Here is a 17589-nt window from a genome sequence, read left to right on the forward strand (position 1 = left end):
TCTTCTCCAAAGAATAGGAAACATAAAGTTGCTTTTCTACCTCTTAATAGAAATCCCGTGTCTCAAGAATTTAACATTCATCCGCAACCTTCAAATAACTTCAGATAATTAACTCAAATCCTCTTTTAAAAATACTTCAAAATACATCCTTAGATATGTGAACACATTTTAGTCTTCCCATAAATGAACTTTAATTCCCACTTGTTGGATTTTCTTTCAGGTATATTTACTATATTTACTTATACAAGTCTTTTTATTCCCATTTGAGTCTGATCTCGGTCTTTCTGTGTTTTTAATTTCACTGTATTTGCTTCTTGCCCAGTGTTCTCTTAGAACCTCTGGCCACCTCCTCTGAATGTTTACCTTTCTGTTCATGCTTGGACACAGCCGCAGTCTCTTTCCCCTCCTTCTCTTTGGGCTTAGGTGGAGTTTTGTGTACTTCTTTGACTTTTGTAGCTGTTGGCTTCACTTTCTCTTGTTTCCCACCTTTCACTTCCTTTTTAATCTTCTCTTCAGCCTTGGCTTTCCTCTCTTCTGTACAGTTAAAAACAAGTTGGATTATTTTTGCTTATTTAACAATACAGCATTTCATCTTTCATTGGTTGCTAAGAACAAAGAGGGAAAAGAGAAACAATAGAAAAAATAGTGCCCCTGATATACATACTTGTGACTATTATCTTTTATATTGTCTATGAAGTGACATGTGCGAGTACTTTAAAAAGGTAGCTCACTTGCAAGTTGGACACTTTCTTTTTTTTTTTTTTTTTTTTTTTATTTGACGGAGAGAGAGATCACAAGTAGGCAGAGAGGCAGGCAGAGAGAGAGGAAGGGAAGCAGGCTCCCTGCTGAGCAGATAGCCCGATGTGGGGCTCGATCCCAGGCCCCTGGGATCATGACCAGAGCCGAAGGCAGAGGCTTTAACCCACTGAGCCACCCAGGCGCCCCAAGTTGGACACTTTCTTAATTTGTACCTGAAAACATTACCTTTTAGGTAGCTACCTGCTTAGCATATCAATAAGAAGCCATTTGAAATACACAGGGGATGTATATATAGGCCTGTTCAGTGAAAGGCAACGCCCATACCAAGGAGCCTTTTTAAAAGGATATAATCATTTTGTTCCATAAATTAAAAAATAAATAAATTTTAAGATATTTTAAGAAATCTCTTAAAAGTCATTCAAGAAACTGAACAGAGTATTTTTTAAAAATAACTCTTGAGAGTATAAATGTGAAATTACTTGCACTGGTAGTGACTAAGAGAAATGAAACAATAAAATCTGTTAAAGGATACATCAGATACACTCAGGCTCTAATGACTTGACTTTAAAGGTGATGGAAAGAGAGCAGAAATTGAGATATTAGATCCTGCTTATCTTAAGTCAGAAATAATAATTGTAATGACTTTAAAAAACCCTTACATATATCCTAGTGAACAGAAAGGGTTTTAAATTAGAAAATATGTGTTAGTTACAACATATATGCCTATATATTCTACACACACATATTCCTCATTTGATATTCTATTCATTTGGGAGGAAGGAACTAGAAATGTGAACTAATCAGTTTGTGAGTCTTTCAATTATTTTACAAAAGCAATAATAATAGAGCACACATTTGTGGGAAATTGTTTATATAGATGCTACATGCTAGACATTATTTATTCTATGGGACCACACATAATCACTAGACACCATAGTAAGTCTGATGCAATGTAGACTCTCTGGTGTCATTTGTCACATTTTGTTTTCACTCACATTGAAAAATTTGATGAAAATATTAGTTAATTTTCTTGAGTTTAGTACACTAAGCAATAATTTGAGACTAATGTAAGATAATACTGTGATGTCTCATGAAGAGAAGAATGAAAATGATAATGCCTGATGCTTACAAAACCAAAATCATCTGCCATACTGCATTTAATTGAATGGACCAAACTTCCTAAAGACTGTGCCTCAAAAACTTCGCAGGAAGATGATGCTACTATGTTAGAAGTATGGGGATATTCCTATGATCAAATAAATTCGGAAACACTAAAATCAGTTTTTTTCACTATGAAATTTCTCAAAACTAAAGCCTTTTTGAGAATCTTCAAAGAGGGAGATTATTCTATGCACTGTTTTCCAAATTCCCAATGTCTCTGGGGCTTCCATAACTATATTCAATTGGGGATTTTCTTCTACTTCCTTTAAACCATTTTTAAATCTCCTCTGCTGGCTGCTGCTCTTTCCTACAGCAGATTCATAGATTTCTGCGACTGGAACCATCAGCTCTCTGAAAATGACTTTAAATCAACATTATTCCAGAACCTCATACCAAATATTTATTGGTTTCTGGCTACAGAGGAAGATCCCCCTGAGACACCAACATCTCAGACTCACAACAATTCATCTATGTTCACCTAATGAACTCTCTCAGAGAGCTTAGCATGGGATGGGGTCAGAGCCAGTTGCTGGAGCTCTGAAGATGAGCAGGGTAAAAAAAGGTTAGGATTGCATTTAAAACCCTGCAAGACCTGGTTTTTGTCCTATCTCTCCACTCATAGCACCTTTCCAAAAGTTTCTTCCTCCACTAGACTATTTTCTCTTTCTTTAATATCTCTTGTATTTTCTACATGTCAATTATTGTCAGGTTTCTTTCTTTATGTTTTCTATGTTTTCCACATATTTGAATTTTTTGGCTCTCAGTGCCTATGCAACAAAGTGTAAGGTCATTGGAATTAATCATTCTTTCACCTCAGCTTCAATTTACCTCAACTTTTTTTAAGGCATACCTGCTTTTCCTTGTTATATACCTTGTATTACAAATGATTGTTCACACATCTCTTTTCCCTACCAGACAGAGCAACTTGAGGACGGGAATGATTTGTTCTTTTTTGTAGCATCAGAATGTCTAACATAGTGCTTTTTTTCATGGAAAACACAAAATACATGTTTACTGAATTAGCACTTTTGATCAAAAAGAGAGAACAGAACATGTTTCACTGTACATATAGTATACATGTAACAGTAAAGTGTGAATATGTAGATATGTATTTAAAGTGAACATGACAAAACTTGAAAGATTTACCAACTGTTTTTTTGTTTACACTTCTTGTGCGTGAAATTGTAATTTTTGTTACATTAAATGACACCTATCCACTTGTAGGCAGCACTTGATTTAACCTTAACTTCACAGCATGGAATTAACAATACATGAAATTCAGATCTACCTTTAATGCCATAATAATTTATAAATGGGCAAAGATAATTTTCTTCAAGTTGGCCACATTTAAAACGAATTTTTATTAGTAATTTTAAGTATAAAAATAACAAAATTTTCCTTACCTATTTTAGACATTTGTCAATGAGCTTCATATTTGAAACAAATAACTTTGCCTCACATTAAAATGGGTAAGAACTTAAAAATGATGTGGATATAATGGGGTAAATACCATGATACTAAAACAACACTCAACTGCTATTCATTTTTATCAAACTGGATAGGTGTTCTTAAATTTTATGCCAAAATATTTTCCTGCTGTTCTTTTCTTTTCTTTTTTAAGAATATAAGTGACATTTGGATTGAGGAACTCACTAAGGAATGAAAAAGCAAACAGTACTGTTACACTATATTCAAATCACCCAGTTCTATTTGGGAAGGTATTTAATTTATGATTTTTGTCAAATAAAAAATAAAATGGTTTAATCGAAAGAAAGGCATCAGTATATTTAATTCACTTGGGAATGAGTCTTATCCATCAGTGACTGTACTAGAATCGAAATGTCTAATGCCAGAGTTGGGAATTCACATTATCCAATAAACATACTAACATACTATTCATTTTTGGATTTAGGATATTACAAATTTCAACTCTCATTCATAAAGTTATTGCCAACTGCTTCATTTCTCTGTTCCTCAGTTTTTCTCATTAAAACAAAATTTACCACTGTCACTATTTCTTCCTTTAAGGCAGCCATGAAGAAAGCAAAAATAATGTGAACAGAAGAATCTGGACACTGCAAAATAAGTACATAGGAATTTCTAATATTAAATCCTCATATCCTGTATTCCTAGAGCTCTTTGGAGTTTTCCTAGAACTTAGGGTTTGATGTATAGCAGGGATTACTATATTATACCCATTTTATAGATGAGAAATCTAGGAATGAAAAACCTTTTGCCAAACATATTGCCACTAATAAGGCAGGAGTAGAAGCAGTAGAAGAACCAAAATGACTAACCCATTTCCCCATTACACTAAATTGCATAATATTATTCATATTAATCTCCAAGGATGATACCAAAAATGTATTTTAAGACATATGAGGGGAGATATAAATATACACAAACTAGTGAGAACAACAGTCTTCTGAAAGTGATCAATAAATAGTAACCTCCCCTACTATCCAATACACACATATCTGGAGATCATCATTTTCTAGCCAGTTCGACTTGCTTCTCATGACATCATTTCTTCTTCTACTTCTTCCCTGTCTTTGTTATTTTTAATGAACTATAGGAATAGGCTAATCTTCACAATGAATATGAGGTTCTACACATGCACCAGGAAGGAAGTCCTGAGATGGTTCAGAGAGTTGCCACTCTTGGACAGGCTGTGCTTGAAATAGAATATGAAATGTGCTGGGTTCCATAGGACTGTCTCTGACAATCAAAGTCTTCAGAGGGAGATTTTACTTTAACTCTGGTCATGCATCTCAAATACAATAGGTTATTTTGTTTCTACTTTAATTATCACATACTATAATGAATACCTTTTCAATCTTATTCTGTTTTCCCCAAAATTGCCCATTATGCAGAGAATGTCTTATGTATTTCCTATATTCCTAACATAATGTATATATACATACATAAAGTAAAAAGGAAATTTATATTTATGTGTGTGTATACACACACACAATTTATACATATATGCGTTGCCACACCTATCTCCCCCATAAGACTATAAGTATGTAAAGAAAATATTTGTGATTTGTGGCAGGCCAGGCTGACCTCAAGATGGCCTATCCGTGATCTCCACTTTTGAGTATTCATATGCTTGTGCAATCCTCTCTCCTTGAATATGGGCTGGCCTATGTATTTGCATATGCATTTGAAGTAATATGTGACTTCCATGATTAGTCTACATAAGATTATTCTTGCTTTACTAGCTGATTCGCTATCTTCCTAAGTTTGATGAAACCTGCTACATATTAGTGAGACTCGTGGGGCAAGGAAAAGAGAATGACTTCCAGCCACCAATCAGAAAGAATTGAGGCCCTGATTCAATAGGTCTTGAAGAACTGAATCTTGCCAACAATCATGTAAATACTTTAGAAATTATCTTTCTCCAGTTGAGCTTTCAGATGGGACTGAATCTTTGTCTAATACTTTGAATATGGTCTTGTGAGACATTGTGAAGCAGAGGACTGAGCTAAGCCATGCCCAGATTTTTGACCCATAAAGCTGACATAATAAATGTGTATTGACTTCAGTGTCTAAATTTGTGATAATTTTTTTCACAGCAGTAAATAACTAGTACAGTATTAAATAGATATTTGTTGAAGGAATAATTGATGCTTAAAACCTCTGTTTATTTTTTGAAAGAATACTAGACTTATACTCAGTTCACTTGGGGTTTTGTCTTGGTTTAATTACATACTAGTTATATAATCTGGGCAAATTGTTTTTCTCCCTAAAGGTTGGTTTCTTCATCTGTTAAGTTAGGTAATTAGGTGAGATGATCTCTAATGTCCCTACTAGCTTTAAGGTTTCATATATATATGAATTTATTTTCTTTCAAATCTGTCAAACAGAAGAGAACCAAATAGAATAAAATAAATCTCTTTTTTAATTATTTTATAACTAAAATAAACTTAGTTATAAATCTCATCTTAAGGCTAAATTCATGCTACCTTCTAGGAAACAAAGTTTTAGCTTATAATCCATCTATCCTAATAAAATGAAATTTAGTAATATCATGAAAAAAATTTAGTAAAAAATATATCTTTCTCAAATATTTAATTTTGCATTGGGTAGATAAACACATTGAATTATGAAAGTAGATTCCAATGTTTATTTGGCTGATTAATCCCTTGAAAATACTGAATTGAGATTTCTAAAATATACCAGTCACATAAAACCTGTATTTTAAAATAGGAAGAGGAAATTTAAATTTAGAAGATAAGATTGAACTATCAATTAGAATCCATTTTTTTAGCATCAAACAATTGGCAAATAAATTTAGAATACTAAATTTATAATTTAATATTTATGTAGTCCTCCAAAATACATAAAATTACATTGATATTCTAATTGATTTGGGAAGGTATATTGTTAAGATACTTTTGGTCTTCAATGGCTTAAAATATCAATATCAGTCAAGATATATGCATTAACCTTTCTTCTTAAAAATTAAATCTTGAATTTGAATTTTCTAAAATTAATTCAAAGTGTCCTACTGGTCAAAAGCTGTAAACCAAATATAATGTGCTAGTTTCCTATCTCTATAGTAGTAAATTACCACAAACTTAGATGCTTAACCAATATCCATTTAATATCTCCCGGTTTCCAAAATACAAAAGTCTTGGCATAATGTGGCTCAACCAGGTTTTCTGCTTAAGGTTCACAAGGCTAAAATCAAATTGCCAACAGGGTTGCATCTTTTACTGGAAGTTCTTGGGAAGATTCAATTTATTCAACATGTTGACAAAATTCTTCTCATGCTGTCCACGTGCTCCCCTCAATCATCAAGCTAGCAATGGGGGGCAAATCCTTCTCACACTTCAAATCTTTCTCTTGTGTCACATCTCTATGCTTTGAAGGTTCATGAGATTACATTGAATCTTTGTGGATAATCCAGGATAATCTCCGTATGTTAGATCAACCTTAACTACTTTTGCAAAGTGCTCTTTGCCATGTAATATAATGTATCTATGGGGATGACAGCAAGGGGTAAAGGTCTTGGGGTTCCAAATTCTTCCCAACATGTGTGGAAAAGACTTTCATCTTCCTCTCACATTTTCAGAGTCCCCATTATTTTAAGTATTCAGTTTTATTATCTCTAAAATATTAAATTTTATTGCTTATTTATTTTTTGAAAGATTATTTATTTATTTGAGAGAGAGAGAGAGTGAGTGAGTGAGAGAGAGAGATTTCAAGCAGATAGGCAGGGTAGAGGGAGAAGCAGACTCCCTACTGAGCAGGGAACCTGATGTGGGGTTCCATCCCAGGACCCTGAGATCATGACCTGAGCCAAAGGCAGACACCTAACCGACTGAGCCATCTAGGTACCCTAAAATAGCAAATTTTAAATGTAAGACCAAATTAATTTTTATGTAAAGGAAATACTGCATGCTTGTAATTATCCATCTCTCTGAAATCCAAATTGTAATCTTTTCAATAAAAAGAATTTAGTTATAGAAATAATAAAGGGGGATGGCACTTGGTTGTCTCATTGGGTTAAGTGTCCAATTCAATCTCAGCTGAGGTCTTGATCTCAGTGTTTTGAGTTTGAGCCCTGCATTAGGTTCCATGTTGGGTATGAAGCAAGCAAGGGAAAGAAGGAGGGAGCAAGGGAGGGAGGAAGGAAGGAAGGGGAAGGAGAAAGAAAGAGAGATGAAGGAAGGAGGGAGAAGGAAAGAGAATGAAAGAAAGAATGAACAGAGAGGAGAGAGGGAAGAAAGAAGGAAGGGAAGGAGGAAAGAATAAAGGGAAAAGTTACCTTTCTTTGCTTCTGTTTTTTCTTTTTTCTCAATTTTTTCCTTGTGAGTTGCTTAAACAGAAAATTTTATATATTAGTACATAATTTTAATGGATGTCAAGATCAAGCTTTCTTTTTACCTCAGTTTTGATAGCCACCAGAATCACAAACTATTTTGAAGATAGATGACATTAATAAGCCTTATTTAGAAATAAAAAGATACCAATGTAATAATAACTGTATAAAGCCCGATTTAAAAGACTTGGCATTAGGATTTAGAAAGCATTTTGAAAGCTAGTTTCACTCTCCTTTTTAAAGTTATTATTTTAAATAGATAAAGTTTTTAGGAAAGACAGAGCAAGTTTATAATAATTTGTCAAAAGATGTTATTTTATCAGGAAGAAACACTCTATGATTAATTAAAATAAATATTTAAATCAGAATTAAAGCTTTGGTTCAGAACAGTGTTTTGATTAATTAAAATAAATATTTAAATCAGAATTAAAGCTTTGGTTCAGAACAGTGTTTCTCAACAAGGACATAATTGACATTTGGGGAAGAATAATTTTTTACTATAAGGGACTGTCTTCTGCATTGAAAAATGCTTAGCATCTGTGGTTGCTGCTTTACCAAATGTCCTCCACTCTAATGAAAGTTTTTCCAAATAATCCCTAAGAAATAGCAACTTTGGTAGAGAACGACCAATAAGGTATAATGTAATCATAAATGATTACTGATTAAGTGCAGCTTCTTAATTGAATAGTATTTAACATGATACCTGAAACATTATACCTTCTCATCCTTATGTAATAAAATAATAAATCAGCATGAATTTATTTCACTAACTTCTATTAAGCAAAGGAACCCTGAGACATACAGAAGCATGTGCAGGTTAGCTGTTGTTCAAATATATTAAACTGTGTGTGGTTTGGTAGTTTACCAAACCACCATACGTTTTTCAACATTAATGTATTATTTATTGGAGAATAATGAGAATTAAAGAAATTATAGAAAATTAAATGAAAAAATAAGATATTTAATTAAACAGTTAGGTTAAGGAAAGAGCCAAATTATTAGAGTAAAAAACTGGAGTCCCAATTACTTCCATTTCTGCAACTATATAATAAAAACACTAATGTCCATCAGGTTTACTTGTATTATAAAAGAAAAAATTGTGCCTAAATATATAGTTAAAAAACTATTCTTTTAACATACAACTGATGAATAGTTTCCCAGAATCTTGGAGATTTAAGGCAAACCTCACAGAAAGTTTAAAGCACAATACTCTTTTGAAAGCCAAGTGACAGTGGCAATTGCAGGGCTAAGGAAAGGGCGGGTGCACTGCTATCCACCCCTTCACCCCTTTCACCCTCCCGCCCACCACAGTGTCAGCCTCTCAACTTCTCAGCCTGCCCCACTGCCGTCTCCACTACCATTTGGGGTTATGGGTGATAGCTATGACAATGTTAGCTGAAGGAGCACTATGCCAAGCTAAGAAAGGCACAATTCACACAAGGTCATGGGGCCACAGTATAATAACTTTATAAAAAGCAAACTCCTTTGGTATATAACAAATCAAAGACACTTAAAATGAAGCATTTTGTTCTGCTTTCCAATTTGAAAATTTCCCTTAACATTTATAATTTAGGGGCAATGAATTCTCAACTACTTTTTAACAAAAAATATTAAGCCACTGTGAAAGTTGAAAAAAATCGTGAGAAATATTGAATTATTTCATTTAGTCAGAGTATGTAGAACCTAATGCCAATAATTCTGCATAATTTAGTAGCAGAAGGGAAGTGGACACCGGTTTCTAAAACAGATTGTGGCTATATTGAAATTCACAGATATTATTACTTAGTAAACATTAATAAAGCTACAATTATTTAATTCAAAATGTTAAATATGTGTATAGAATAAGGAAGATTGAAAAGTGTTTCAACTGATCTGATTCCTAAAATATTACAAAATATTTCAGCTAAGTGGAATGTTTTGCAGAAGATAACTCAGCAGGCTAGGCATATTGTGGATATATACATCAGCCAAAACCTAGCACAAATAACATACGTTACTAAAACAAAAGCAAAATATTAGAGTCCTATTTCACAAAATACACTGAGATGGATTTTTGATGAATTAAGATTAAATGTGAAATATGAAACTAATTTTAAAAACTTGAGGAAATATTAGTAACTATTTAATTAATCTTCAAATGAAGACTCAAAAGCAGAAACACCAAAAGAAAAAAAAAAAAACATATCTAGCCACTTAAAAATTCAAGAATCTAAACACAAACACACACATGCATACACACATATATGCATGCACACATATCTGTATACACAAACAGAAACCCTAACTTTAACTACAAAACCTGAGAAAAATATCTGAAAAAGTGACAGACCAGGAAAATACATGCAAATGACATGCACAAGTATTATCAGGAGAAATGGGTGATGAGTGTGAACAGTTACATAAGAAATACACATCATTAAAAATCATATTTAAATCCTTCAATATACAAATAATAAGCGGTTTAAAGATATAATGGAAGAAAATATCTCCATTTAAATACCATAAATTTTTTTTTTTTAATTGGGAAAATAGGGGCACCTGGGTGGCTCAGTGGGTTAAAGCCTCCGCCTTAGGCTCAGGTCATCATCATGAAAATACAACCATTCCGTGAAGGAGCTGGTCAAAGAGCAATCATTCCAACTGCTAAGAGACAAACCTATTTTTAGTAGAATGAGCCCCCTCCTTCCCAACCCCCACTTCTGGGCTTCTCTGGGGTATTGGCCTTGGTAGGTGAGACCCCAGCAGTGTCACAAATACTGGATTCGGCATCGTAGGTTGAATTGTGTCTCTTAAACAGACATGTTGAAGTCCTAACCCCAGTACCTATGAATGCGATCCTATTTGGAAATAGAATCTCTAGCGGCACCTGGGTGGCTCAGTGGGTTAAGCCTCTGCCTTTGGCTCAGGTCATGATCTCAGGGTCCTGGGATCAAGCCCCGCATTGGGCTCTCTGCTCAGCGGGGGGCCTGCTTCTCCCCCTCTCTCTGCCTGCCTCTCTGCCTACTTGTGATCTCTCTGTCAAATAAATAAGTAAAATCTTTAAAAAAAATTAGGAAAATATCTGTTTTCTGATATGGAAAGATCCCTAAGTTATGTTATTGAATTACAAAAGCCAGAATATAGGACACATTAAATTTTGCGTAAAAAAACAGGGAGAAACAGTAACATATATTATCTCATAAATGCATATTGAGGCTCTGAAAAATGCACGTAAAACTCATAAAAGTGATTTGTTGTGTGTATGTGTGAGTAGGATGGAATGGGATCTAGGAGGCTGGGAACAAGGCAGAAGGAAGCTTTGCACAATGTCTCTGTATGTGTTAAACAAGGAATCTGTATTGCAGATTCTAAACAAATACATACAAATTAATTTTGTTATAATCCCAGTCCTATAGGTAATCAAAGAATGCAAGTTAAAATAATAAAGTATATTTTCTTACCTATCAAGTGGATAAATATTTTGTGAAATATTATCCTCATTGTTGACTAAGGCAGTCTCACAACTGCCAGGGAAAAAATAGATATATTTCTAGAGAGTAACTTGGTAGCAGAGTTTGAGTATCATGTATTTTATTCACTTCAACCTAGAAATTAGTTTAAGGTTCAATTCTTAGGAAAATACCATAATATAATTTTGAAAGATAGGATGTAAAGAGGCGTTCAAAGGGGAAGGGGCCAATGTGTAAGAACAGAGTAAGAATAACTCCATACCTTTTTTTTCAGATTTTTCTTTTTCTTTTTCTTTTACTTTTTCTTTTTCTCGGTGTGCAACTGGAAAGAAACAAACAATACTTTTCACTTAAATAAAGATAATAAATAATGAAATGTTTTCATGACAATTTTGATGTCAAAAATTTATCTGCTGCTTTTGAAAATCTTTTTTAACTGGTATGACTTTTTACATAATTGGATGTTTAAATATTGAGATAATTATAAATTTTTTATTTCTACTTTCATTTCATATCCAAGCACAAACTTGTACCAAAAGCAGGTCTAATTGCAAAGGTAAGAATACAACTTAGCTTCCCCAAACCTTTAATTTCAATACCATGCAGTAGAAAGCTTTAAAAATTTATCATGCTATATGCCAAAGGAGCCCAGCTCAACACTGGAGGAACATCAAAATATAAAAACAGAAATACAGAGAGATAATTTTCTGAATCTGATGCAAAGTATAATCAATGTAAATTGTACATGTTACTCTGCTACAGAAACATTCCACACTAACAATTTTTTAAAATATACTGGGATGAGATGAGAATGACACCAAATCTTTTTAAAGGAAACTAAATTTAATTTACTATGAATTGTGATCCAATTGATTAATATAAATTCATTAAGTCAAAACCTTTCTCTGCAATTAAGCCATAACTCTTGTTAATAGAATTTCCAATTGTCAGGCTAGAAACATGGTAGTCATCCAGGATTCATCTTCTATTTTCCACTTTTGTTCATTTGCTAGTCTCTTTCAATCTACCTTTCAGTATTTTTCTTACACATCTTTTTTCAATCCAATATTACATTCTCCACCAGTAATTTATTTACACAAAAATATAGAAAGCACCTGCTATGTGCTAAAGATTGTTAGTCAAGAGAGAGTCTATCCTTGTCATTGTGATGTCAACAAGCTGAGGAATAACAGAAGTTAGACAAACAACTGCAAAGGTAGTTAATTGCAGTTGGTATAATTGCCATGAAGAAAATATTCAGGGTGATATTCAGAGACTTAAACTAGTCTGTGTATTTGGGGAATGTCCCTTGGTAGAAATGATGTTTAAGGATGTTAAGTGAAAAGAAATTAATCTAGTAAGGGGACAGGAAGGTAAAAGGGAAAGAGACCATTTCAAAATTTGGAGTAGAATGCCCTTCTTGCTATATTATTATATTATATTATTATATTGGAAATATAATATTATTATATTATTATAATTTTATATTATTATATTATTATATTATCATTCTATTATATTATTATATTAATTATTATAATATTACTATATATTATTATAATATTATAAAATTATATATAATAATATCTTATCTAGTCCCTTGAACCTTTAGATTGAGATTTTTCTCTCTCAGAGTAACATTTCTAATAGGAAAATCTGATTATACTCTTGACCTGTTATGAATATTAGTAACCCCCCATGGCCTAGCATGGTATCTATAACATAGTAGATGCTATAGGAAATCTAAAAATATTTTATTGCTTTAATGCTTTGATATTTACTCATCAATGCAATCTCATCTCCATGAATTTCCCCTTGAACTTTACATTCTTACTCCCACACATCCTCTTATCAATGCGCCCTTCAAGTGCTGACTCACTTGTCTCCTCCACTGCAAAATGTTCTTTGATCTCTACTTACTTCATACGCAAACAAAACCATGTGCATAATTCCATTTTAACTATTAAATAATATTACTGCTGTTGTTCCTATATCTGACTCCCTAGTAGGTGAAATCTCTTTAAAGACCACACCAGGTTATTTTATTTTTGTATCCCTGGCTCATCATGTGATGTCTGCTCCATAGTGGAGTTTTAATAGATTTTTCTTTGAGTGAGCCAAATTCTAAAATTATAAGAAAAACTATTTTCATCTTCGAATATAATTCTATTTATTAATGATATGGTATAGATATTATAAGCACTGCTTGCTTCTGGGCAAACAAAATTTATAATTTATCAAAATTTCTTAAAATTAAACCCCAGTGAGAAACAGAAGAAAAAAATACACCTTAGACCATCTAAGCTTTATTTTTCCTTACATTTAATAGTCCTTTTAGGTGTTTCGGAGTTACTAAGGTCAATATAAATATCTCACAAAAGAAAGAGAGGACCTCAGCATTTACCCATGACCACAGGTAGCTTATTTTGGTTCTTTTGGATTACTATTAATTAAGCTGAAAACTGAAGGAGAATCTTGGCAAAAACAAAGCCTCTTTTAAAAGTTCTCTAGGGGGAACCAAGTTTGCATGAGATAAGCTGTGCTTCTGGAACCTGATTGGCAGGATTCCCAGGAGAACACCTAATCTGTGTCTCTGTTTCTGTGAAGGACCAGACCTCACCCACCTCGGACAGCTGGTTGTCCATTCCACTAAAGGATTTTTTGGCTGACGTGTGCACAGGCATAAATGGAGGAATTAATACAAAATTGAAAGAGCAAGGGGGCTGAATTCAGACTCAAATTAGCATATTAATGCCTCATTCCTGTCACCCTGGGGGAAAATCTGGTTCCTCACAGTCTAAGTTTTGATTTATAGACACAATCCTGTATGCTGGAATTTCATTATCCCCCTCAGAAATGGTACCATAACACGGCTCAGTGAAACAGCTGGACCCATGTGCTCTAGGGAGCTGTTCAAAATGGCAGACAGCCACTAAAGCTTCTTGGATGAAAACTTCAAACTTTGGCAAGACTGAGCTCAGACGCAAAATTTTAAAACTTCTTCTATCAAAACAATGCAACCACCAGTAACTGCCTTAATAATTACGCTAAGATAAAAGAAAATAATTTGCCACAACAACCGCATTTGCTTGTGCACCTCCTCTTTGCTTAGAAACTACAACCAGAAGTTTTCATACGGAAGAAAGAAGTTCTTTCCTTGTCATCAGCTCTGTTGGCAAGTTATATCTTAGCTAGGACACTTTTAGCTCAGGACAAAATAAGCTCGTTGCACCTGCTGGAGCTTAATTTGTTTGTCATCCTTATTTACAAGAAACAAAAGTCCCTTTGGTATACTGGTAATTAAAAACAAATGGAATCCACCAGTTGGAATGGCCCTGATGTTTGGCATCGGAGTTGGCATGGCCCTGCTGTTCCTGCACTTGCCCAGACTCTGACCTTTCTCTGACCAGAACATTCAGCTCAACTTAACTCTGCCGCAGTCTCTCGCCCTCCCCATGTGGTCCCTCTCCAGCACTCTGCAAGCTGTGTTCTGCGCTTTTACAGAGCTTGGCCCTGGCAACCTGCCAGACAGGCCCTGTGTCCTTTTCTGAATGTACCAGAGCTCATAGTGAATCTGACCCTGAGATTCTTATCAAGCAAACCTTCCCTAGGGGCAAACCAGTAGGCATTCAGGGCCAGGTTGGCTGAGCTCTTTTCTGATCTCTCTGTTAGTAGTAGTTGGAAAAAATCGAAAGTTTGGTGTCAAAAACTTTTCAGTACTAATTTGCAGAGGTTTTAGCCAACACTAAACAAAATGTCCGATGTGCTTTTGGTTAGTATGTATATCTCCGTATGTTTTTATTTATTTATTTTTGTAACTAATCTGTAGAATTTCTATCTTGTGCTAAGGCAAGATGAACTACACATTCTAAGCAATAACGATGAACTCAATAGAAGAGCACTCTTGAGGAGTAGAGAAACTTGTCGAAGATTACATTACTAATTCTTCCTAAAGTATTATTTTATTATTTTTTTACTTAAATAAGCACACAATTTTAGAGCTGATAGGAACCTAGAAGATCCCTTAGCCTGAACTTCTTTGTCCCTGGATAAAAAAACACTGTCTCAAAAGAGTCCATGGCAGAAAAGAACAAGAGTACTGTGATCAGATTGTCAAATTATACTCTTCCTCCAAAACTATGCTACCTCGTCCACGCAGGTCCTGTGCAGACTAGAAACTTGTTCTTACAACCAAAGTGTGCTGCTGGTTTCTCCAAGCATGTAATACACAATCCATCCTAGAATGTACATTTCTTTTTCCACAATAAAATTACATTTGTTTATGTATTAATGTGCTGATTAGGCAAATTACCCAAATATATAAAGCTCATCTGATATATGCTCCAAATCACAAGGTATATATTTAAATTCCAAAATACAGTTTTACTCTCAAATCTGATTGAATTGTGTGGGTAATTTCCCCTTCAACTGGGGCTCCATTGCTACAGTCAGAACTATAATCACTTCCTCAAAAGTGAACAATTACTATGCAGGAAGTGATACATAGCTTTGTGCAGAGCCTTCTTGCCTCACTTTCCAGATTTATCTTTCAGCGCTGGCAGAGAGAAAAAGAAAATATATTTGATACTTTAAAGAGTCCATTAGGTATGGCTGAGAGAGAGCAAAAGTAAAAGTTTATAAAATACAGGCTCACGGGGCGCCTGGGTGGCTCAGTGGGTTAAGCCGCTGCCTTCGGCTCGGGTCATGATCCCAGGTCCTGGGTTCAAGCCCCACATCGGGCTTTCTGCTCGGCGGGGAGGCTGCTTCCTCCTCTCTCTCTGCCTGCCTCTCTGCCTACTTGTGATTTCTCTCTGTCAAATAAATAAATAAAATCTTAAAAAAAAAAAAAATACAGGCTCACTACCTTAGTCTGTGATCTTTGAGAGCATTTTTTATAAGGGGCCAGGATCTTTAGATACACTTGAACGGTCCTATCCTCTTTGGCTTTTGCTCATCATCTTCAGCAAAATCCTTTGCCAGCCTATGATTCCAGTCCTGTAATGGTTTCCCAGAAACAACCCTCAACCAGTCAATCAGGATTATTATTCTAAATTACCCTTTTAAAAATGTTCTTCTGGGCGCCTGGGTGGCTCAGTGGGTTAAGCCGCTGCCTTCGGCTCAGGTCATGATCTCAGGGTCCTGGGATCGAGTCCCACATCGGGCTCTCTGCTCAGCAAGAAGCCTGCTTCCCTCTCTCTCTCTCTCTGCCTGCCTCTCCGTCTACTTGTGATCTCTCTCTGTCAAATAAATAAATAAAATCTTTAAAAAAAAATAAATAAATAAAAATAAATAAAAATGTTCTTCTGACTCATATGAGACTGTTATGCATTGAATTGCATAGTTTCAAAAGACATGTTGAAGTCCTAATCTCCAGTGCCTCAGAATGGTGACCTTAGTTGGAAATAGGGTCTTTACAGAGGTAATCAGTTTAAAATGGAGTCGTTACAGTGGTTTTAATTCAATATGACTTATGTCCTTATGAAAAGGGGAAATTTGGACACAGACACAGATATGCACAAGGCGAAGAAACGGAGATGCAGGGAGAACACCATTTGAAGTTGAAGGCAGAGATTAAAATGGTTCATCTATAAGTCAAATGTTGCCAGCCAACCAGCAGGAGCCAGGAGAAGCTTGAAATAGATTCTCCTTTACAGCTCTTTGAGGTAATCCACCTGGCTGAAATCTTAACATTGGAGACAATATATAGGCTACTGTATTTTTTAGTTGATGGTAATAAATAAATTTAATTTACCTCTATAACTGTAAGACAATAAATTTCTGTTATTTTAAGTCATCCAGTTTTTGATACTTTTTTTTTTTACTGGAGCCCTTGGAAACCAATACCAATATTAATCATTTGGGTTCTCTTACACTCTTCTAACCAAGTTCTCACCTGGTTCCTTGAAGACTGACCCTTGACCTAGCTCTTATGTCTTCCATTTTAGTTCAGAGTGCACATCTAAATCTTTAGCCATACATTCCTCTAAAGCTTTATCAGAAAACTACAGTCAGACCTATTCAGCAACCGAAGCAGCTAGTTGTCGGCTGCAGGATATCTGTTTGTGGGGTACTCACCACAAGATAGTGTAATTGCGTGTTTGCTGTTTTAGATCTCTCACTGGACTAGGTCTTATACATCATTGAATTTTTAGTGCCCAAAATGATGTTTGGCAAAAACTGAGTACTGTGAATAACTTAATGTGTATTTTGCCTAATGGCTGTGACCAGTTTTTTCATCTACAATAACTGCCTGTGAGGATAACCCTGTTTCCACTGACTGGCCCACTTCGATGTTAACCACATGCCATTCATCAGCATACACTTCTGCCATGTGAACTTCTTCCCCACTCCTAAGGTCAGCTCTTCACCTGAACACTAAACAAGTCAGGC

At 34.7% G+C, this 17589-nt stretch overlaps 1 protein-coding gene across 3 annotated transcripts in view; it reads right to left on the bottom strand.

Moving 5' to 3' along the window:
- The window catches only part of LOC125102961 (triadin-like), a 225679-nt gene that overhangs the window by 106323 nt on the left and 101767 nt on the right, over positions 1 to 17589 (bottom strand). For 2 of the 3 annotated variants that reach the window (XM_047734647.1, XM_047734648.1), the window contains exons 6-7: positions 11462 to 11521; positions 364 to 534 (exon numbers count right to left, since the gene is read on the bottom strand). In XM_047734647.1, coding sequence (XP_047590603.1) covers positions 364 to 534; positions 11462 to 11521 — 231 coding nt within the window. Of the gene's footprint in view, positions 1 to 363; positions 535 to 7696; positions 7748 to 11461; positions 11522 to 17589 lie in introns of all 3 variants that reach the window. The other variant, XM_047734649.1, reaches the window with a different exon arrangement.

This window comes from Lutra lutra, chromosome 6 (genome assembly GCF_902655055.1).
Source record: "Lutra lutra chromosome 6, mLutLut1.2, whole genome shotgun sequence".
Taxonomy (NCBI): Eukaryota; Metazoa; Chordata; class Mammalia; order Carnivora; family Mustelidae; genus Lutra; species Lutra lutra.